At 42.5% G+C, this 16766-nt stretch overlaps 3 protein-coding genes and 1 long non-coding RNA gene across 10 annotated transcripts in view; 3 read left to right on the top strand and 1 right to left on the bottom strand.

Annotated features, from left to right (window-relative positions):
* capn1a (calpain 1, (mu/I) large subunit a) overlaps window positions 1-2789 on the top strand; it is a 50520-nt gene extending 47731 nt beyond the window's left edge. For 2 of the 5 annotated variants that reach the window (XM_042305633.1, XM_042305632.1), the window contains 4 exons: window positions 863-941; window positions 1074-1187; window positions 1412-1470; window positions 2213-2789. In XM_042305633.1, coding sequence (XP_042161567.1) covers window positions 863-941; window positions 1074-1187; window positions 1412-1470; window positions 2213-2239 — 279 coding nt within the window. In that variant the 3' untranslated portion in view covers window positions 2240-2789. The other 3 variants (XR_006079845.1, XM_042305635.1, XM_042305634.1) reach the window with 3 other exon arrangements.
* A 1258-nt stretch (window positions 2790-4047) lies between these two features.
* Window positions 4048-5683, top strand: LOC121840712. The gene is made up of 2 exons (XR_006079844.1): window positions 4048-4088; window positions 4159-5683. It is a non-coding gene; the product is annotated as an uncharacterized LOC121840712 (long non-coding RNA).
* A 488-nt stretch (window positions 5684-6171) lies between these two features.
* mrpl14 (mitochondrial ribosomal protein L14) lies at window positions 6172-15762 on the bottom strand. Of its 3 annotated transcripts, none has more exons than XM_024404823.2 (3): window positions 15683-15762; window positions 15379-15460; window positions 6172-7737 (listed from the first exon to the last, which is right to left on the bottom strand). In XM_024404823.2, exons 2-3 carry the CDS (start codon window positions 15450-15452, stop codon window positions 7371-7373), a joined length of 441 nt encoding a protein of 146 aa, XP_024260591.1. In that variant the 5' UTR covers window positions 15453-15460; window positions 15683-15762; the 3' UTR covers window positions 6172-7370. The 3 variants fall into 3 exon arrangements, with proteins under 3 accessions (XP_024260591.1, XP_024260594.1, XP_024260593.1); XM_024404826.2 differs by having other exon boundaries at window positions 15727-15748; XM_024404825.2 differs by having other exon boundaries at window positions 15688-15710.
* A 241-nt stretch (window positions 15763-16003) lies between these two features.
* Window positions 16004-16766, top strand: part of LOC112247859 (CSC1-like protein 2) — a gene marked incomplete in the record, with an annotated part of 175688 nt that continues 174925 nt past the window's right edge. Inside the window, 1 exon segment of the mRNA XM_042305631.1 lies at window positions 16004-16239.

Genomic DNA, 16766 nt, shown 5'->3' with positions numbered 1-16766 from the left:
TGATGGCAGAGTCAGGTTTTGGCATCAGCAGCATGAGTCCATGGTCCCATCCTGCCTGGTGTCAACGGTACAGACTGGTGGTGTAATGGAGTGTGGGGAATGTTTTCCTGGCATTACGTTAGGTCCCTTGATACCAATTGAGTAACGTTTCCATGCCCACAAGAATGCAGGCTGTTCTGGAGGCAAAAGGGGGGTCTGACCTGGTACTAGATGGGTGTACCTAATAAACTGGCCACTGAGTATATACTTACATACACTTGAACCTAATATACTGAATCATTCAAAGAAATGCATGTATTTCCTACCTTTTGAAATCTGTATGGCCATGATTCAATCCAAGGTGCGTTATAGCGCCAGGCACTATGAATCTGACAATGTTTATTTTATAGGCATTTTCCATGACGTTCGCAGATAGTCGGCTGCGACATAACGCGACTTGAAATTGAATCCCGGCCTATGTCTATAATAGCTGTGTGTTTTATCGGTAGGTCATCTGTCGAGAATTTGATATCTGTGTGTTTTATCGGTAGGTCATCTGTCGAGAATTTGATATCTGTGTGTTTATTGGTAGGTCATCTGTCGAGAATTTGATATCTGTGTGTTTTATCGGTAGGCCATCTATAGAGAATTTGATATCTGTGTGTTTATTGGTAGGTCATCTATAGAGAATGTGATATCTGTGTGTTTTATCGGTAGGTCATCTATAGAGAATTTGATATCTATGTGTTTTATCGGTAGGTCATCTATAGAGAATGTGATATCTGTGTGTTTATCGGTAGGTCATCTATAGAGAATTTGATATCTGTGTGTTTATTGGTAGGTCATCTATAGAGAATGTGATATCTGTGTGTTTTATCGGTAGGTCATCTATAGAGAATATGACATGGACAAGTCGGGATCCATGAGCTCCTATGAGATGCGACTTGCTGTGGAGTCGGCAGGTATAGTTACACACACACACACACACACACACACACACACACACACACACACACACACACACACACACACACACACACACACACACACACACACACACACACACACTACTGACTCTGCCGTCTCCCTCATAGGTTTTAAACTGAACAACAGGCTGAATCAGGTCCTGGTGGCTCGCTATGCTGAGAACGAGGCCATAGACTTTGACAACTTCATCTGCTGTCTGGTGAAACTGGAAGCCATGTTTAGTAAGTACTGTACTGTTAGTTAATCAAGATGGATGTACTGTGTGTAGACCTAATGTATGCTAAACCAGTTACCTGGGCAACCATTAATGCTTTAAAAACCCTTTTTCTCATTGCACAAGTCTAGGTAGTCCCTCCTTGTTTTCTTCCATTTGGTGTCTAATCGACATGACCCTGGTCATATCCAACAAAGTTGTCATTCATAAATGTCCTTACTATTGTTACAGGATCTTTCCAGCAGCTAGACAAAGAGGGAGAAGGAGTGGCTGAGATGAACATCGCTGAGGTGAGTCCTTTATCTGAGATGAATATCTCTGAGGTGGGTCCTGGATCTGAGATTAATATATATGAGGTGGGTCCTGGATCTGAGATTAATATATATGAGGTGGGTCCTGGATCTGAGATGAATATCTGAGGTGGGACCCGTATCTGAGATGAATATCTCTAAAGTGGGTTCTGGATCTGAGGTGAATATCTCTGAGGTGGGTCCTAGATCATTCTCTACATTTTCAACAAACAGCCATGCATTTTAGCAGCCTGTGGTCTAGTGTCTAACTTCTCTCCTCTGTGCTTCCCTCTTCTTCTCTTCTCTGTCCATCTCTCTTTCTCTCCTTTCTGTCCTTCTCTCCTCTCTGTCCATCTCTCCTCTCTGTGCTTCTCTCTTCTTCTCTTCTCTGTCCATCTCTCTCTCTGTCCTTCTCTCCTCTCTGTCCATCTCTCTTTCTCTCCTCTCTGTCCATCTCTCCCTTTCTCTCATCTCTGTCCACCTGTCGTTCTCTCTTTCTCTCCTCTCTGTCCACCGGTCTCTTCCTTTCCTTTGTCCATCTTTCTCTCCTCTCTGTCCATTGGCCTCTCTTTCTCTCCTCTCTGTCCATTGGCCTCTCTTTCTCTCCTCTCTGTCCATTGGCCTCTCTTTCTCTCCTCTCTGTCCATTGGCCTCTCTTTCTCTCCTCTCTGTCCATTGGCCTCTCTTTCTCTCCTCTCTGTCCATTGGCCTCTCTTTCTCTTTTCTTTCTGTATGTATTCAGTGGCTGTATATGACCATGTGTGGTTGAAGAGGACCAGTTTTCTCCCAGGAGAGGGACCGGCCGAACAGCCAACGTGCCCGGCAAGGTGCCTCTTCACTGGGCTCATATAGATTTACTGTAGCCTCTTCCCTGAAACCATGAAGACCTTCCTAGCCTATATCTTCCCTGAAACCATGAAGACCTTCCTAGCCTATATCTTCCCTGAAACCATGAAGACCTTCCTAGCCTATATCTTCCTCTGCCTGATCTGAACGATAGGGCTGACCTGTACTGTACTGACTCAGATATTTTATTTACACATTGTCCTTTCCAGCACGGTTCCAGCTACTATGGTGAAAGAATAACCAGCCCAGTTCAGTTCGGCCCAGTTTGGCCCTATAGTGTTAATCAGTTACTCCAGCCAGCTACACTACAGCACAGCCCCTCACCCAACCCCCCCTCAGCCTGCCAACTACACTACAGCAAGCCCCCTCACCCACCCCCCTCAGCCTGCCAACTACAGTACAGCAAGCCCCCTCACCCACCCCCTCAGCCTGCCAACTACAGTACAGCAAGCCCCCTCACCCACCCCCCTCACCTGCCAACTACACTCAGCCAAGCCCCCTCACCCACCCCCCTCAGCCTGCCAACTACACTACAGCAAGCCCCCCCACCCCCTCACCCACCCCCCCCCTCAGCCTGCCAACTACACTACAGCAAGCCCCCTCACCCACCCCCCTCAGCCTGCCAACTACAGTACAGCAAGCCCCAACTCAGCCAAGCCCCCTCACCCACCCCCTCAGCCTGCCAACTACACTACAGCAAGCCCCCTCACCCACCCCCCTCAGCCTGCCAACTACACTACAGCAAGCCCCCTCACCCAACCCCCCTCAGCCTGCCAACTACACTACAGCAAGCCCCCTCACCCCCTCAGCCTGCCAACTACAGTACAGCAAGCCCTCACCCAACCCCCTCAGCCTGCCAACTACAGTACAGCAAGCCCCTCACCCAACCCCATAACTAGCAGTGAGGGTCCCCTCACCCAACCCCCTAATGCAGGCCAACCCTCCAGTACAGCAAGACCCCCTCACCCCCCCCTGCAGCCTTGCCTACTGCAAAATGTTAGAATTTTTAATAAAAAAAACATTTTATTCACTGTGGAATTGCCCCCTAGCCAGGTGTCTGCCTGAATAAAATGGGATGTAGGACCCTAATGCCTGCCCATACTGGTATTGTCCCGGCCCTACTAGAGCCAAGTCCTGAATAAAATGGGATGTAGGACACTAATACAGAGCCCATACTGGTATCCCCCCTACTAGAGCTGTCTGTGAATAAAGTGGGATGCAGGACCCTACCCATGAGCCTGCATACTGGTATCAGCAAGCCCCCTACTAGAGCCCCTCTGCCTGCCAACTAAAGGGATGTAGGACACCCCTGAGCCCATACCCCCCTCAGCCTGCCTACTAGAGCTGTCTGTGCAATAAAATGGGATGTCAGGACACTAATGAGCCCATACCCATCCCCCCTCCCGGTCCTACTAGAGCTGTCCCCTCAATAAAATGGGATGCCAGGACACTAAGAGCCCCCTACTGGTACCCCCCTCAGCCTGCCCTACTAGAGCTGTCTGTGAATAAAATGGGATCAGCACTGAGCCCACACTGGTATCAAGTCCCCTCCTACTAGAAGTGTCTGCCAATACACTGGGATGTAGGACCCTCACCCAGCCTCAGCTAACTGGTATAGCAGTGAGGGTCCTACTAGAAGTGTCTGTGAATAAAGTGGGATGAGACACTCCCATACTGGTAAAGACCACACCCCTACTAGAGCTGTCTGTGAAAAATGTTAGGATGTAGGACAAAAAAAAAAAAATACTTTTATTCACTGTGGAATTGTAGAGGTGTCTGTGAATAAAATGGGATGTAGGACACTAATGAGCCCATACTGGTATCGTCCCGGCCCTACTAGAGGTGTCTGTGAATAAAATGGGATGTAGGACACTAATGAGCCCATACTGGTATTGTCCCGGCCCTACTAGAGGTGTCTGTGAACAGAATGGGATGTAGGACACTAATGAGCCCATACTGGTATCGTCCCGGCCCTACTAGAGCTGTCTGTGAATAAAGTGGGATGTAGGACACTAATGAGCCCATACTGGTATCGTCCCGGCCCTACTAGAGCTGTCTGTGAATAAAGTGGGATGTAGGACACTAATGAGCCCATACTGGTATCGTCCCGGCCCTACTAGAGCTGTCTGTGAATAAAGTGGGATGTAGGACACTAATGAGCCCATACTGGTATTGTCCCGGTCCTACTAGAGCTGTCTGTGAACAGAATGGGTCAGAGCACGAAGCATCAGTATGGCTGTGTGGAAACACGTTTTTTTTAAATCACGTTAGTTGAACCGAAGAGGATCAGGTCTGTTTAGTCTTTTTGCTGTTTAGTGCACGTGAACTCTTTCATCACCTGGTTGACCCACCGTGGGGTTAGTGGGGTGTTGTGGGAATATTTACAGATAGCGCATCTGGCTCACGCACTCAGAGGTCCTGTTAAACACGTTGTCAGATATACATCTTACGATTTTATAGGTTTATTATTTTGTGAGATATGTTAGGAAGGCTCTTGATTATCGCAGTGTTCTGGGTAATATCATTTGTCTTTTAGCCACAGCTGATATTCGAGGACATTATTTGACTATGCCCACTAGGTGGAAGTATTGTAGAGTCTCAGTGTGGCGATCATGGTACTGCAGTTGTAGAATGTTACTGTATATGAGGAAATACAGTATTTTAGTTGTCAAATTGAACAAAAGTAGAACTGACAAATAACTAATCACAGTTTTTATGGGTTTAAAACATCTCGTATTGGATAATATTTTAGATACTCAGACCACGTGGATTGGATTAGATTACAATGCAGATTAAAGGGATGGTTAATCTAATTTTCATTGGGTAAAATGTATTTGAGTGGATTGTATTAAAGGGATTGTTAATCTAATTTTCATTGGGTAAAATGTATTTGAGTGGATTGTATTAAAGGGATGGTTGATCTAATTTTCATTGGGTAAAATGTATTTGAGTGGATTGTATTAAAGGGATGGTTGATCTAATTTTCATTGGGTAAAATGTATTTGAGTTGATTGTATTAAAGGGATGGTAATCTCATTTTCATTCAAATGTATTTGAGTTGTCTATATGAATGATCTATAAGACCAAAGGAAGCAATGAGAGGAAAACGTTCCAACATAATTAAATCCATCAATGTCTACTGTACTAAAAATATGCCTCTCCCTATACTTTACACTTTAGAATTGATTTCAAATGAGTAAATAAGATCACTTCATTTATCCCAATGCTTTTCTCATTACATCTAATATCTACATGTTGCTGTTTGAAAAGTTCTGATTGTGTCAATCCTCTCTGCAAAAGCTAGTGATTGTAAATGTAGGGTTTTACCTTCAGTAAATACATGTTCAGGTGAACTCCTGGGATTGAACACTGTGCTTTATGGTCTTTGAAACTCTTGATATTTACAATCATAAGAGGCTTGGCTTTCATCAAGTTCACACACACACACAGTAGAAATGAACATATTTGACCTAGATATAAAACTGGTCCTGATGGTGAAACTAATCATAGTCTTTTGATCTATTTCAGAGCTGATCTGATTGGTCAAAAGAACAATAAGCGAAAAACAAAAGTAAAAAAAAAATCTGAATTGGGCTGCCTGTCTAAACGCAGCCTAGGTGGCAATCAAGACCTGCATTGCTCATGACCAAAGGCAAGTGCACGTGACGGAAGAGCACACACGTAAACCATGAGCACTAACCAAAGTCTTGCAGGTGTTTACATGGTTGTGCTCCAGGTGATAGACATATTAACTGCAGTACTGGCATTCTTAACAAGTGGGGTAAACTACACTTTATTTTGGAGACGTCTCAATCCGAGCAGCTGAAGGACCAACACTACGGACAAATTGGCAGAGTAAGTTCAAATATCATTTTCTTTAATATTCTGGCTTGTAAAGGACCCATTTTCCAGAATCAAATTCACCGTCTGGTCCCCAAGCAGAGGTGCCCTGAATCTTTATTCTATATGTCAGAGCCTTGCTCATTCTACACAACATATTTCTATCTGAATGTTCCATGTAGTGCCTTGCTCGTTCTACACAACATATTTCTATCTGAATGTTCCATGTAGTGGAACTGTTCAAGAAAGGATCCAAAAAGGAATTAAATCAACCGGCATTCATTTGGGAACAAAACGTTAACTACTGTAATTACAGAAAATGCAGCGAGCAAAAGGGTAGGTGAGGCATAATTCTGAGTCCCACCTATTAGAATGAACAGTAATTTGAACAGTAGGCTGTGGTGAGCATAATTTCACCTAGGTCCTTGATTTGTCGTTGTAGGACTTTCCTCGAGTTCGACATTTTCCTGGACACCAAAAAAAAAAAAAAAAAAAAAAAAGGAATTAGTCTTGGACTAAATACTGTGGAAGATTTAAATTCAGATTCTCCTTTGAACTCGTCTTATTGTCCAGGACAACGCTCATCAGTGTCCGGGAAACCGGCCCTAAAAGTTCACCCTGAGGAATAATAAAGATGCATCATTTGAATAATGTAAACTTTATTTATCAAAACAACATAAATGACATGGAGAAAAGAAAAAAGGGTCTGTTTACATTGACAACACGGTTTCATTACCAATAACATGTGGAGAGACATTTGGAGAGATTTCCATTGGCTAACATAGGGGCACACAGCCCACTTAAAAGTCAAATGTTTCACTTAGTCGTACGTTGATGTCAATGGGAGACTACGTGAAAATGTGCTAGGAATCACCTCCATAGACTTGATCCTGTGTGAGGACACGACGGCTGTCATCACAACTATTAACGAAGGACCTTCTGTTTTTAATTTTACCTTTATTTAACTAGGCAAGTCAGTTAAGAACAAATTCTTATTTTCAATGACGACCTAGGAACAGTGGGTTAACTGCCTGTTCAGGGGCAGAACGACAGATTTGTACCTTGTCAGCTCGGGGGTTTGAACTTGCAACCTTCCGGTTACTAGTCCAACGCTCTAACCACTAGGCCACCTGCCGTCCCTACACTCTAACCACTAGGCTACCTGCCGCCCCTACACTCTAACCACTAGGCTACCCTGCCGCCCTGTTACAGAACTACACAAACCGGCTAGCGATGGCCAACAGTTTAGAATAGTCTCCTTCCATTTTACGCAAGTGTGTCGGTAGTGGAACTTTAATTCTAGTTCCCGTAGGGTTACCGTTGTCTTCAATCAGGACAACGTTGTTGGAGTCAAAACGCGGGTTCATCCGCTCTCCGGGCATCTTGTGGCCAACGATGAGAGCTTTTTTCTTCCCTCCCTTGATGGCCAGCAGAACGCGGTCGCCCACCTTGCCCACTCCGTTCTTGGTGTAGACGTGGATGACTCTAGGGGAACGGTGCCATGGGGTACTACCCAGTGGACTGTTGTCAACAACACGAACCCTGGTCATTTTCTGGATGGCTGCTGCGGCTGTTGACACACTACGAGAGAGAGAGAGAGAGAGATGTATAGAGAGAGAGATGATATCATAAGAATATACTCCCTGTGGCCAAGACGACAAGTCATGCAAATCACATTTTATTGGTCACATACACACGTTTAGCAGATGTTATTGGTCACATACACACGTTTCTAGCTCCAACAGTGCAGTAATATCTAACTAAACGCTTGGTTCCTAGCTCCAACAGTGCGATAGTATCTAACAATACACGCAATTAAAACTTAAATAATGGAATTAAGAAATATAAATATTAGGACAAGCAACAGAGTCTAAGTATATGTGTATGTATAGACTATAAATGGACAGTACATGGTAGAATATGTATGTAGCACTGTATATCTGAAGAATAGTATGTAGAGCAATAGTTGAACAGGATGGGACCAGCGTTCCTCATTAAAAGGGACCAGCGTTCCTCATTAAAAGGGACCAGCGTTCCTTATTAAAAGGGACCAGCGTTCCTTATTAAAAGGGACCAGCGTTCCTTCTTAAAAGGGACCAGCGTTCCTTCTTAAAAGGGACCAGCGTTCCTTCTTAAAAGGGACCAGCGTTCCTTCTTAAAACCAGGGGGACCAGCGTTCCTTCTTAAAGGGACCAGCGTTCCTTCTTAAAGGGACCAGCGTTCCTTCTTAAAGGGACCAGCGTTCCTTATTAAAGGGACCAGCGTTCCTTATTAAAGGGACCAGCGTTCCTTATTAAAGGGACCAGCGTTCCTCATTAAAGGGACCAGCGTTCCATTACTATGTACACAGGGCAGCAGCCTCTAAGGTGCAGGGGAGAGTAACCGGGTGGTAGCTGTCTCGTGACAGTGACTAAAGTTCAGGGCAGGGCACTGGGCAGAGGGCCGGCTAGAACCATGCTAGGAATCACTCCGTAATTCAAATACAATAACAATGATTGTGCACGTCATATAACCTTGTGTTCAGAGAAAAATGTTTGGCCTTTCATAACAGATGACTCGACATCAGGCCACTAGCCGATACATAGCTACAGATTGGTTGGATCACATGATCTGGTGTACAAAGATGATTGGTATCCATTACTGGGCGTTACTGGACAGGGGGAAACCTAGTCAGTTGTCCAACTGAATGTATTCAACTGAAATGTGTCCTCCTGATTTAACCCAACCCCTCTGAATCGGTGAGGGGGGGGGCTGCCTTAAATCGGAAAGGTACTTTTCGACCAACCTGATCGATACCGTCGTCGTTCTCGATTAGGCCAATCACGGAGCTTATAAAATGGTCATGTCTAGTTGAAGGTGGATCGTTTGAATTTTCAGAAAAATGCTCATTATTAAAATCATTACATTTTTGCTCCGTGGAGTAATCCAACAATGTGTACGCCGACATCGTGTCCATTTTAAATCTTCCCTCATTGATTGAGACAGTAAGTGATTTCTGACTATATAGGTATTGAAATATAGGCCTCAGTAAGTCACGGTATTAAGACTTAAACAGGATGTGCTCTTAGGCCTACAGCTCCATGATGGTTCTATACCAGGCTACTACACTAAGTCTACTAATGATAATGACATGGTGGTTCTATACCAGGCTACTACCTACAGCTCCATGATGGTTCTACCAGGCTACTACACTAAGTCTACTAATGATAATGACATGGTGGTTCTATACCAAGTCTACTAATGATAATGACATGCTGGTTCTATACCAGGCTACTACACTAAGTCTACTAATGATAATGACATGGTGGTTCTATACCAGGCTACTACACTAAGTCTACTAATGATAATGACATGGTGGTTATACCAGGCTACTACACTAAGTCTACTAATGATAATGACATGGTGGTTCTATACCAAGTCTCCTAATGATAATGACATGGTGGTTCTATACCAAGTCTACTAATGATAATGACATGGTGGTTATACCAGGCTACTACACTAAGTCTACGAATGATAATGACATGGTGGTTCTATACCAGGCTACTACACTAAGTCTAATGATAATGACATGGTGGTTATACCAGGCTACTACACTAAGTCTACTAATGATAAAGACATGATGGTTATACCAGGCTAAGTCTAATGATAATGACTAAGTCTACTAATGATAATGACATGGTGGTTCTATGCCAAGACTACTAATGATAATGACACTAAGTCTAATGATAATGACATGGTGGTTCTATACCAGGCTACTACACTAAGTCTACTAATGATAATGACATGGTGGTTCTATACCAGGCTACTACACTAAGTCTACTAATGATAATGACATGGTGGTTCTATACCAAGTCTACTAATGATAATGACATGGTGGTTCTATACCAAGTCTACTAATGATAATGACATGGTGGTTCTATACCAAGTCTACTAATGATAATGACATGGTGGTTCTATACCAAGACTACTAATGATAATGACATGGTGGTTCTATACCAAGTCTACTAATGATAATGACATGGTGGTTCTATACCAAGTCTACTAATGATAATGACATGGTGGTTCTATGCCAAGTCTACTAATGATAATGATGTTACGTTCCCCAGATTATGTGTTGTAGTTTGTGTATTTGCATGTGTTTATTTCAGGAAATGGCTTCCTGAAATCCCTCAAGCAGCTGATTGGTTGACTCCAGGGCTAATTGGAGAAGCTGACCCCGCCCCCTCGTCAAGACACAGCTGTCTCCAATTACCCATTCCTTCTGAAGCTATATAAAAGCCAGTGTTCTGTTCAGGAGGGAGATCTTTTTGACATGGAGGTAGAGATTTTGCTGGAGGGGTTCTATACCAAGAAAGGGTGGTTCTAAGGCACCTAATGGAGTGCTTAGGCAAGAGGCCCGCGGGCATACATATACCCGTCTAGCTATATAATGACATGCTGTCTAGACACACTACTAATGTAAGACCTGGGGTTCTATACCAGGACCACCCCTTGTATTTTGGTTAGGGCACCAGGTGGTGCTAAATTAGGTAAGTAGTGGGTAGGCAGGTAAAATAGGAGAGGGGGGCTTTGAGATTTACTTTCTTTGCTTTGGTTCCGTCCAGCCCCTTTTCCCCATATTACCGTGTAAAGGAATAAAGTCCTTAATGTAAACGGTACCACATTCTGCCTGTTGTCATTCTTACTGACATGCACCTACAGTCCATACCTTTTTGACGCTATCACGGAGAGTTTAGTTGTAGACAGGGTGTTGCGTTCCTCTTCATAGAGGCGTGCGTAACAAATGACATGGTGGTTCTATACTAAGTCTACTAATGATAATGACATGGTGGTTCTATACTAAGTCTACTAATGATAATGACATGGTGGTTCTATACCAAGTCTACTAATGATAATGACATGGTGGTTCTATACCAAGTCTACTAATGATAATGACATGGTGGTTCTATACCAAGTCTACTAATGATAATGACATGGTGGTTCTATACCAAGTCTACTAATGATAATGACATGGTGGTTCTATACCAGGCTACTACATTAAGTCTACTAATGATAATGACATGGTGGTTCTATACTAAGTCTACTAATGATAATGACATGGTGGTTCTATGCCGAGACTACTAATGATAATGACATGGTGGTTCTATACCAAGTCTACTAATGATAATGACATGGTGGTTCAATACCAGGCTACTACACTAAGTCTACTAATGATAATGACATGGTGGTTCTATACCAGGCTACTACACTAAGTCTACTAATGATAATGACATGGTGGTTCTATACCAGGCTACTACACTAAGTCTACTAATGATAATGACATGGTGGTTCTATACCAGGCTACTACACTAAGTCTAATGATAATGACATGGTGGTTCTATACCAAGTCTACTAATGATAATGACATGGTGGTTCTATACCAAGTCTACTAATGATAATGACATGGTGGTTCAATACCAGGCTACTACACTAAGTCTACTAATGATAATGACATGGTGGTTCTATACCAGGCTACTACACTAAGTCTACTAATGATAATGACATGGTGGTTCTATACCAGTATCGCTGCAGAATGCTGTGGTAGCCATGCCGGTTAAGCCTGTCTTGAATTCTAAATAAATCGCAGACAGCGTCACCAGCAGAGCACCATCACACCTCCTCCTCCATGCTTCACGGTGGGAACCACACATGCGGAGATCATCCGTTCACCTACTCTGCGTCTCACAAAGACACGGCGGTTGGAACCAAAAATCTCAAATTTGGACTCATCAGACCAAAGGACAGATTTCTACCAGTCTAATGTCCATTGCTCATGTTTCTTGGCCCAAGCAAGTCTCTTCTTATTGGTGTTCTTTAGTAGTGGTTTCTTTGCAGTAATTTGACCATGAAGGCCTGATTCACAGTCTCCCCTGAACAGTTGTGTTGAGATGTGTCTGTTACTTGAACTCTGAAGCATTTATTTTGGCTGCAATTTCTGAGGCTGGTAACTCTAATGAACTTATCCTCTGCAGCAGAGGTAACTCTGGGTCTTCCTTTCCTGTGGCGGTCATCAGGTGGCCTGGCCGGTAGGAGCGTTGGGCCAGTAACCAAAAGGTTGCTGGGTCGAATCCCCGAGCTGACAAGGTAAAAATCTGTCGTTCTGCCCCTGAGCAAGGCAGTTAACTGTTCCCTGGGAGCCGATGATGTGGATGTCAATTAAGTCAGCCCCCCCGCACCTCTCTGATACAGAGGGGTTGGGTTAAATGCAGAAGACATTTCAGTTGAATGCATTCAGTTGTAAAAGTGACTAGGTATCCCCTTTCCCTCATGAGAGACAGTTTCATTATAGCGCTTGATGGTTTTTGTGACTGCACTTGAAGAAACTTTCAAAGTTCTTGACATTTTCTGGAATGACTGACCTTATTAATGTCTTAAAAGTAATGGACTGTCGTTTCTCTTTGCTTATTTGAGCTGTTCTTGCCATAATATGGACTTGGTCTTTTACCAAATAGGGCGATCTTCTGTATACCACACCTAGCTTGTCACAACACAACTGATTGGCTCAAATGCATTAAGGAAATCAATTCCACAAATTAACTTTTAAGAAGGCACACCTGTTAACGGAAATGAATTCCAGGTGACTACCTCATGAAGCTGGTTGAGAGAATGCCTAGACTGTGCAAAGCTGTCAAGGCAAAGGGTGGCTACTTTGAAGAATCTCAAATATATTTTGGTGTAACGCTTTTTTGGTTACTACATGATTCCATATGTGTTATTTCATAGTGTTGATGTCATCACAATTATTCTACAAAGTAGAAAATAGTAAAAATAAAGAACCTGGAGTGAGTAGGTGTCCAAACTTTTGACTGGTACTGTATATTTGCGCCCATATCAGTGAACTAATCCATTGCAGAGGCCTAGACTAAAAGCCAATTTATGATTTATTCAAAAATGTGTTCGGAGGCTCAATATTGAGGGGTGTGACTCAATTGAGGAAACTCCAGAGGCCAAATCCAGCTCTGTACCACATCGCCATGAGCCTCCCAAATGTAACAATGCGGGGGGGCCCTGTATAGCTCCACATTGATGTGATTGGTTGACGGTAGGTGGGGGCGGTACATCCTGTATAAACAAACTTACTTCCTTGACAACAGCTCTGCACTGCTCTATGAAGCACAATAAGTATGAATGCCTTGACTTCTGCTGAGGCCGTATCACTAAATACTGCTGACGTCGGATTGACCATGCGCCCAGATGCACTTCTCTCTCTCCAGAATGCACTTCTCTCTCTCCAGAATGCACTTCTCTCTCTCCAGAATGCACTTCTCTCTCTCCAATTTGTGCACATTCATTGTTTTATAAGTTAATTGTGTGAATTGTTTGTGTATATCAATTCCCCATTTTTCACCAGTAGAACATTTACCATTCATTCCTATAATTTCTAATCTACAAGGTTTGTTATGGTCATTTATTTGAATGCATTCAATATTATTCCAGTCTTCCTGTTGTCAATGTGGGAGTGAAAACAATTGTTTGCAGAGTGCACAACCTATGCTATACTTGTGAGAAACACATTTTGGTTGATTTAATTCCATTTACGAGTTCTGTCAATTTAGTCATTGTCTTTTGTTTGGAGCGCCTCTGTCAATGTTGTGTAAGGAAGCACACGTATAGAAGTAGTCCTATTGGCTCCCTGGCCAGCGGGCAAATGTACACGTATAAATGTGCCCAGTTGTAGATCTGATAGTATTTCTGATTGGCTAAATGCACCACCACTAATGAACTGTGGAGCTTCTCAAAGTCATGTTGTTTTCTTCACCTCAAGTAAACAAAGTCTGTTTTTACATCCATTTAGAACTACAGTAGTTCCTCAATGTATTTGAAAAATCATTCCAGCTCTCTCCCTTTTCAATAACCACTCAGCGTCAAAGGGAACAATGTCATGCTTTGATCCAGTGGAAACATCATAAAATAGGCTTCTTATCAGTGCTCAACTTGGACTGAAATAGGTTTCGGTACTCATTTTGGGTGCTGGTACTGTTTATATTTAGGTGCAGGAGATCCACAATACTTTTGAGCTAATATTCTATAAGAGGAACAGGATCTCAGGCAGTAGAATGTGAGGTGCCAGTACTCAGCTCCGGTGAGCGCCTGCCCAAGTCAAGCGTTGCTTCTTATCCCTTGCATAAGTTTGCTAGCACAAGCTTTGGGCCAGACCCAAGTTAATAGTTGATACAATGTTTCAAGTTCGTTGCAGACAGGCCATGTGTAGCCAATGTGATTTAAAGGGTATTTATATATATATAAAAAAAAATAATAAATAAAAAAACTGGATATTTTCTACCAGCAGGCTGCAATGTTTTTATTTGTTGGCTTTAGGTAGACTGTTTACAATAGAAGTTACTTGTTAGGTTTGAATCATTTTCATAGAATTTTGATTAACCACATGACAATGATTTTGGCATATGAAGACATCATAAAGTAAATGAATCTGGCCTTGCAGGACGTAGGTGGGACAAATCTCATTTAAGCCCAGGAAGCAGCCATTTACCAGCTTTCAAGCTTAATAATGATAAAATAAGTTTGTTAATTTACTCCCGCCACGGCCGGTATGCACTTCAAATAAAAAGCCTAAATTAATGGAGGGGGAAAAAAATTAATTGCGACACCTCCAATTTATTGAGCTGGTGTAGACTTCTGACCTGTGCATGGCATTAGGTTAGTGCTATCGGGGATCCTTGGGAGGTGAGTGATCAGAGGTGCAGAATAGGCATTTGTACAGTTGCTTGTAAATCTTTATTTAGACCTTTTTTAGCTGTGAATACCGTCCATGACGACAGTAAATGACAGTAGTTGCTAATGGAAATATTTGTTGAGTAATGAACATATTTGTACTATTAAAGCTGCAATATGTAACTTTTTTGGTGACCCACCAAACTCACGTAGAAATTTGAGTTATAGATCGGTCATTAGCATTGAAAGCAAGTCAAGGAAGCGGTAGATCTGTTCTATGGGTACTATTTCTGTGCTTTTAGGCCGTCATTGTAAATATGAATTTACATAATTGACTTGCCTAAAGGTTAAATAAAATAAAAATTCCAGTTCATAAGTTTTGTTTTTGTAACTTTTACTATTTGGTGTACAATCTGTGTAGGTAGCAAATACAGTACAGTGTAAGACAGGGAAAGCATATAACGTTACACAATGTAGGCAGATAACTTCTATATCAAAACAAATTGTCACCTGAAAGCCTTGTGATGCGTCAGTGATGACAGTTGTGCGAGGAACCCACTGCATGATCTTGAAATAAGAGCCATGGTTGGACCTTGTGAGAAGAGAAGAGGTTAGCTAGCTATACATGCATCGTTTTGCAAATGGTCAGCTAGCTAACAATCTAGCAACTGAACAGAGAAGCACGGGTTATTAAAGCAAGTTTCAAATTAAATCTACTAATTTCGCTACGTCTAAGCTTTACCACATCGTATGTTTATGTATGTAGCTACATGTTTCTGACTTTTGCTAGATAAAATAGAATAATTGCAGCTACCTTACAAGCTAGCTAGTTAGCAACTTTTCACGAGTGCCCCATACCAATGTCAAATACGTCATCAAACAGCGACCCAATTGATTACCAAACGCTTAGGACCAAATGCGCACCAAAATTTATTTTGTATTTTGTATCTTCTGATAAGAGCTTTTTGTAGGTTCATAGTCGATATTTTATAGATGATAGTCGATACCCATTTTAGTTGATTACTCAATTAAAAAAAGGGCCATGAAGAAATATAATGTGTCATAAAAACGCACTGGGTGACGAATCTGTTCTATTTGTTCTATGTCTATGATTTTGGTACGCCCTGTTCATTTCAATGGGTTACGCACCTCATCCGATCCAACTCTTCTGCCTTGGTTAGCTGCTGCTGTGCTTGTAACTGGCTGGCGTTAGCTACTAAGCTCCTGCTTATCGTGTTTTTTTTTTTTGTGTGTGACGATTTTGGAGGGACTATATTGTATTTTCTACCTGGGAATCATACAAGACCTCGGATATAATACGAAGATTTTGTCCATTTGGATCGCTGGTCTCGACTGCGTATCAAACAGCAGGTAAATCCATCGCTTATGCAGCGGCGTAAATCACAGCCATTCACAGCGTTAGTTACGCAAAAATCGTGAGCTGGGTAGCTACCTAAAAACTATATCGGGAAACTGTCATAAAACGTTTTTTTTGTTGTTGTTGATAGAAATCTAGCAAGCTACCGTCTAGCTGACCTTAAATCCGTGAAATAGCACGGCAACGTTAGGTTAACGAGCGAGGTAACCGGATAACGTATCCAGCCTTGCCCTGCTATTTATCTAACATATCGTAAGGATCTGACAGACAGAAATGGGTGAGACGTGTTTTATGTTGACTAAGGTTACCCAGTGAGAGAGTAAACCGAGAAGAGACAGCTCAGGATTATTGCAATGTACATTAAAATCAGCGTGTCTTTTTAGTTGTAGCCATCGATGGCCAAGAAAAACAGCTACAGTAACGTTATAACCTAAATCAAATAGGGTTTGGACGATGGCTCATCCACAGATTAGTGATGATAATAGGTAGCTAACACGGCCTAATCCTTACAATGAACAAT

This window comes from Oncorhynchus tshawytscha, linkage group LG24 (assembly GCF_018296145.1).
Source record: "Oncorhynchus tshawytscha isolate Ot180627B linkage group LG24, Otsh_v2.0, whole genome shotgun sequence".
Classification (NCBI taxonomy): domain Eukaryota; kingdom Metazoa; phylum Chordata; class Actinopteri; order Salmoniformes; family Salmonidae; genus Oncorhynchus; species Oncorhynchus tshawytscha.
This window is presented reverse-complemented; position numbering and strand designations above follow the sequence as displayed.

Coding starts and splice junctions, on each gene's coding strand:
- mrpl14 (XM_024404823.2), bottom strand. CDS start 15,452: ATGGCTCTTATTTCAAGATCATGCAGTGGGTTCCTCGCACAACTGTCA. Junction 7,738..15,378: donor ACGCATCACAAGGCTTTCAG/GTGACAATTTGT, acceptor TCTCTCTCGTAG/TGTGTCAACAGCCGCAGCAG.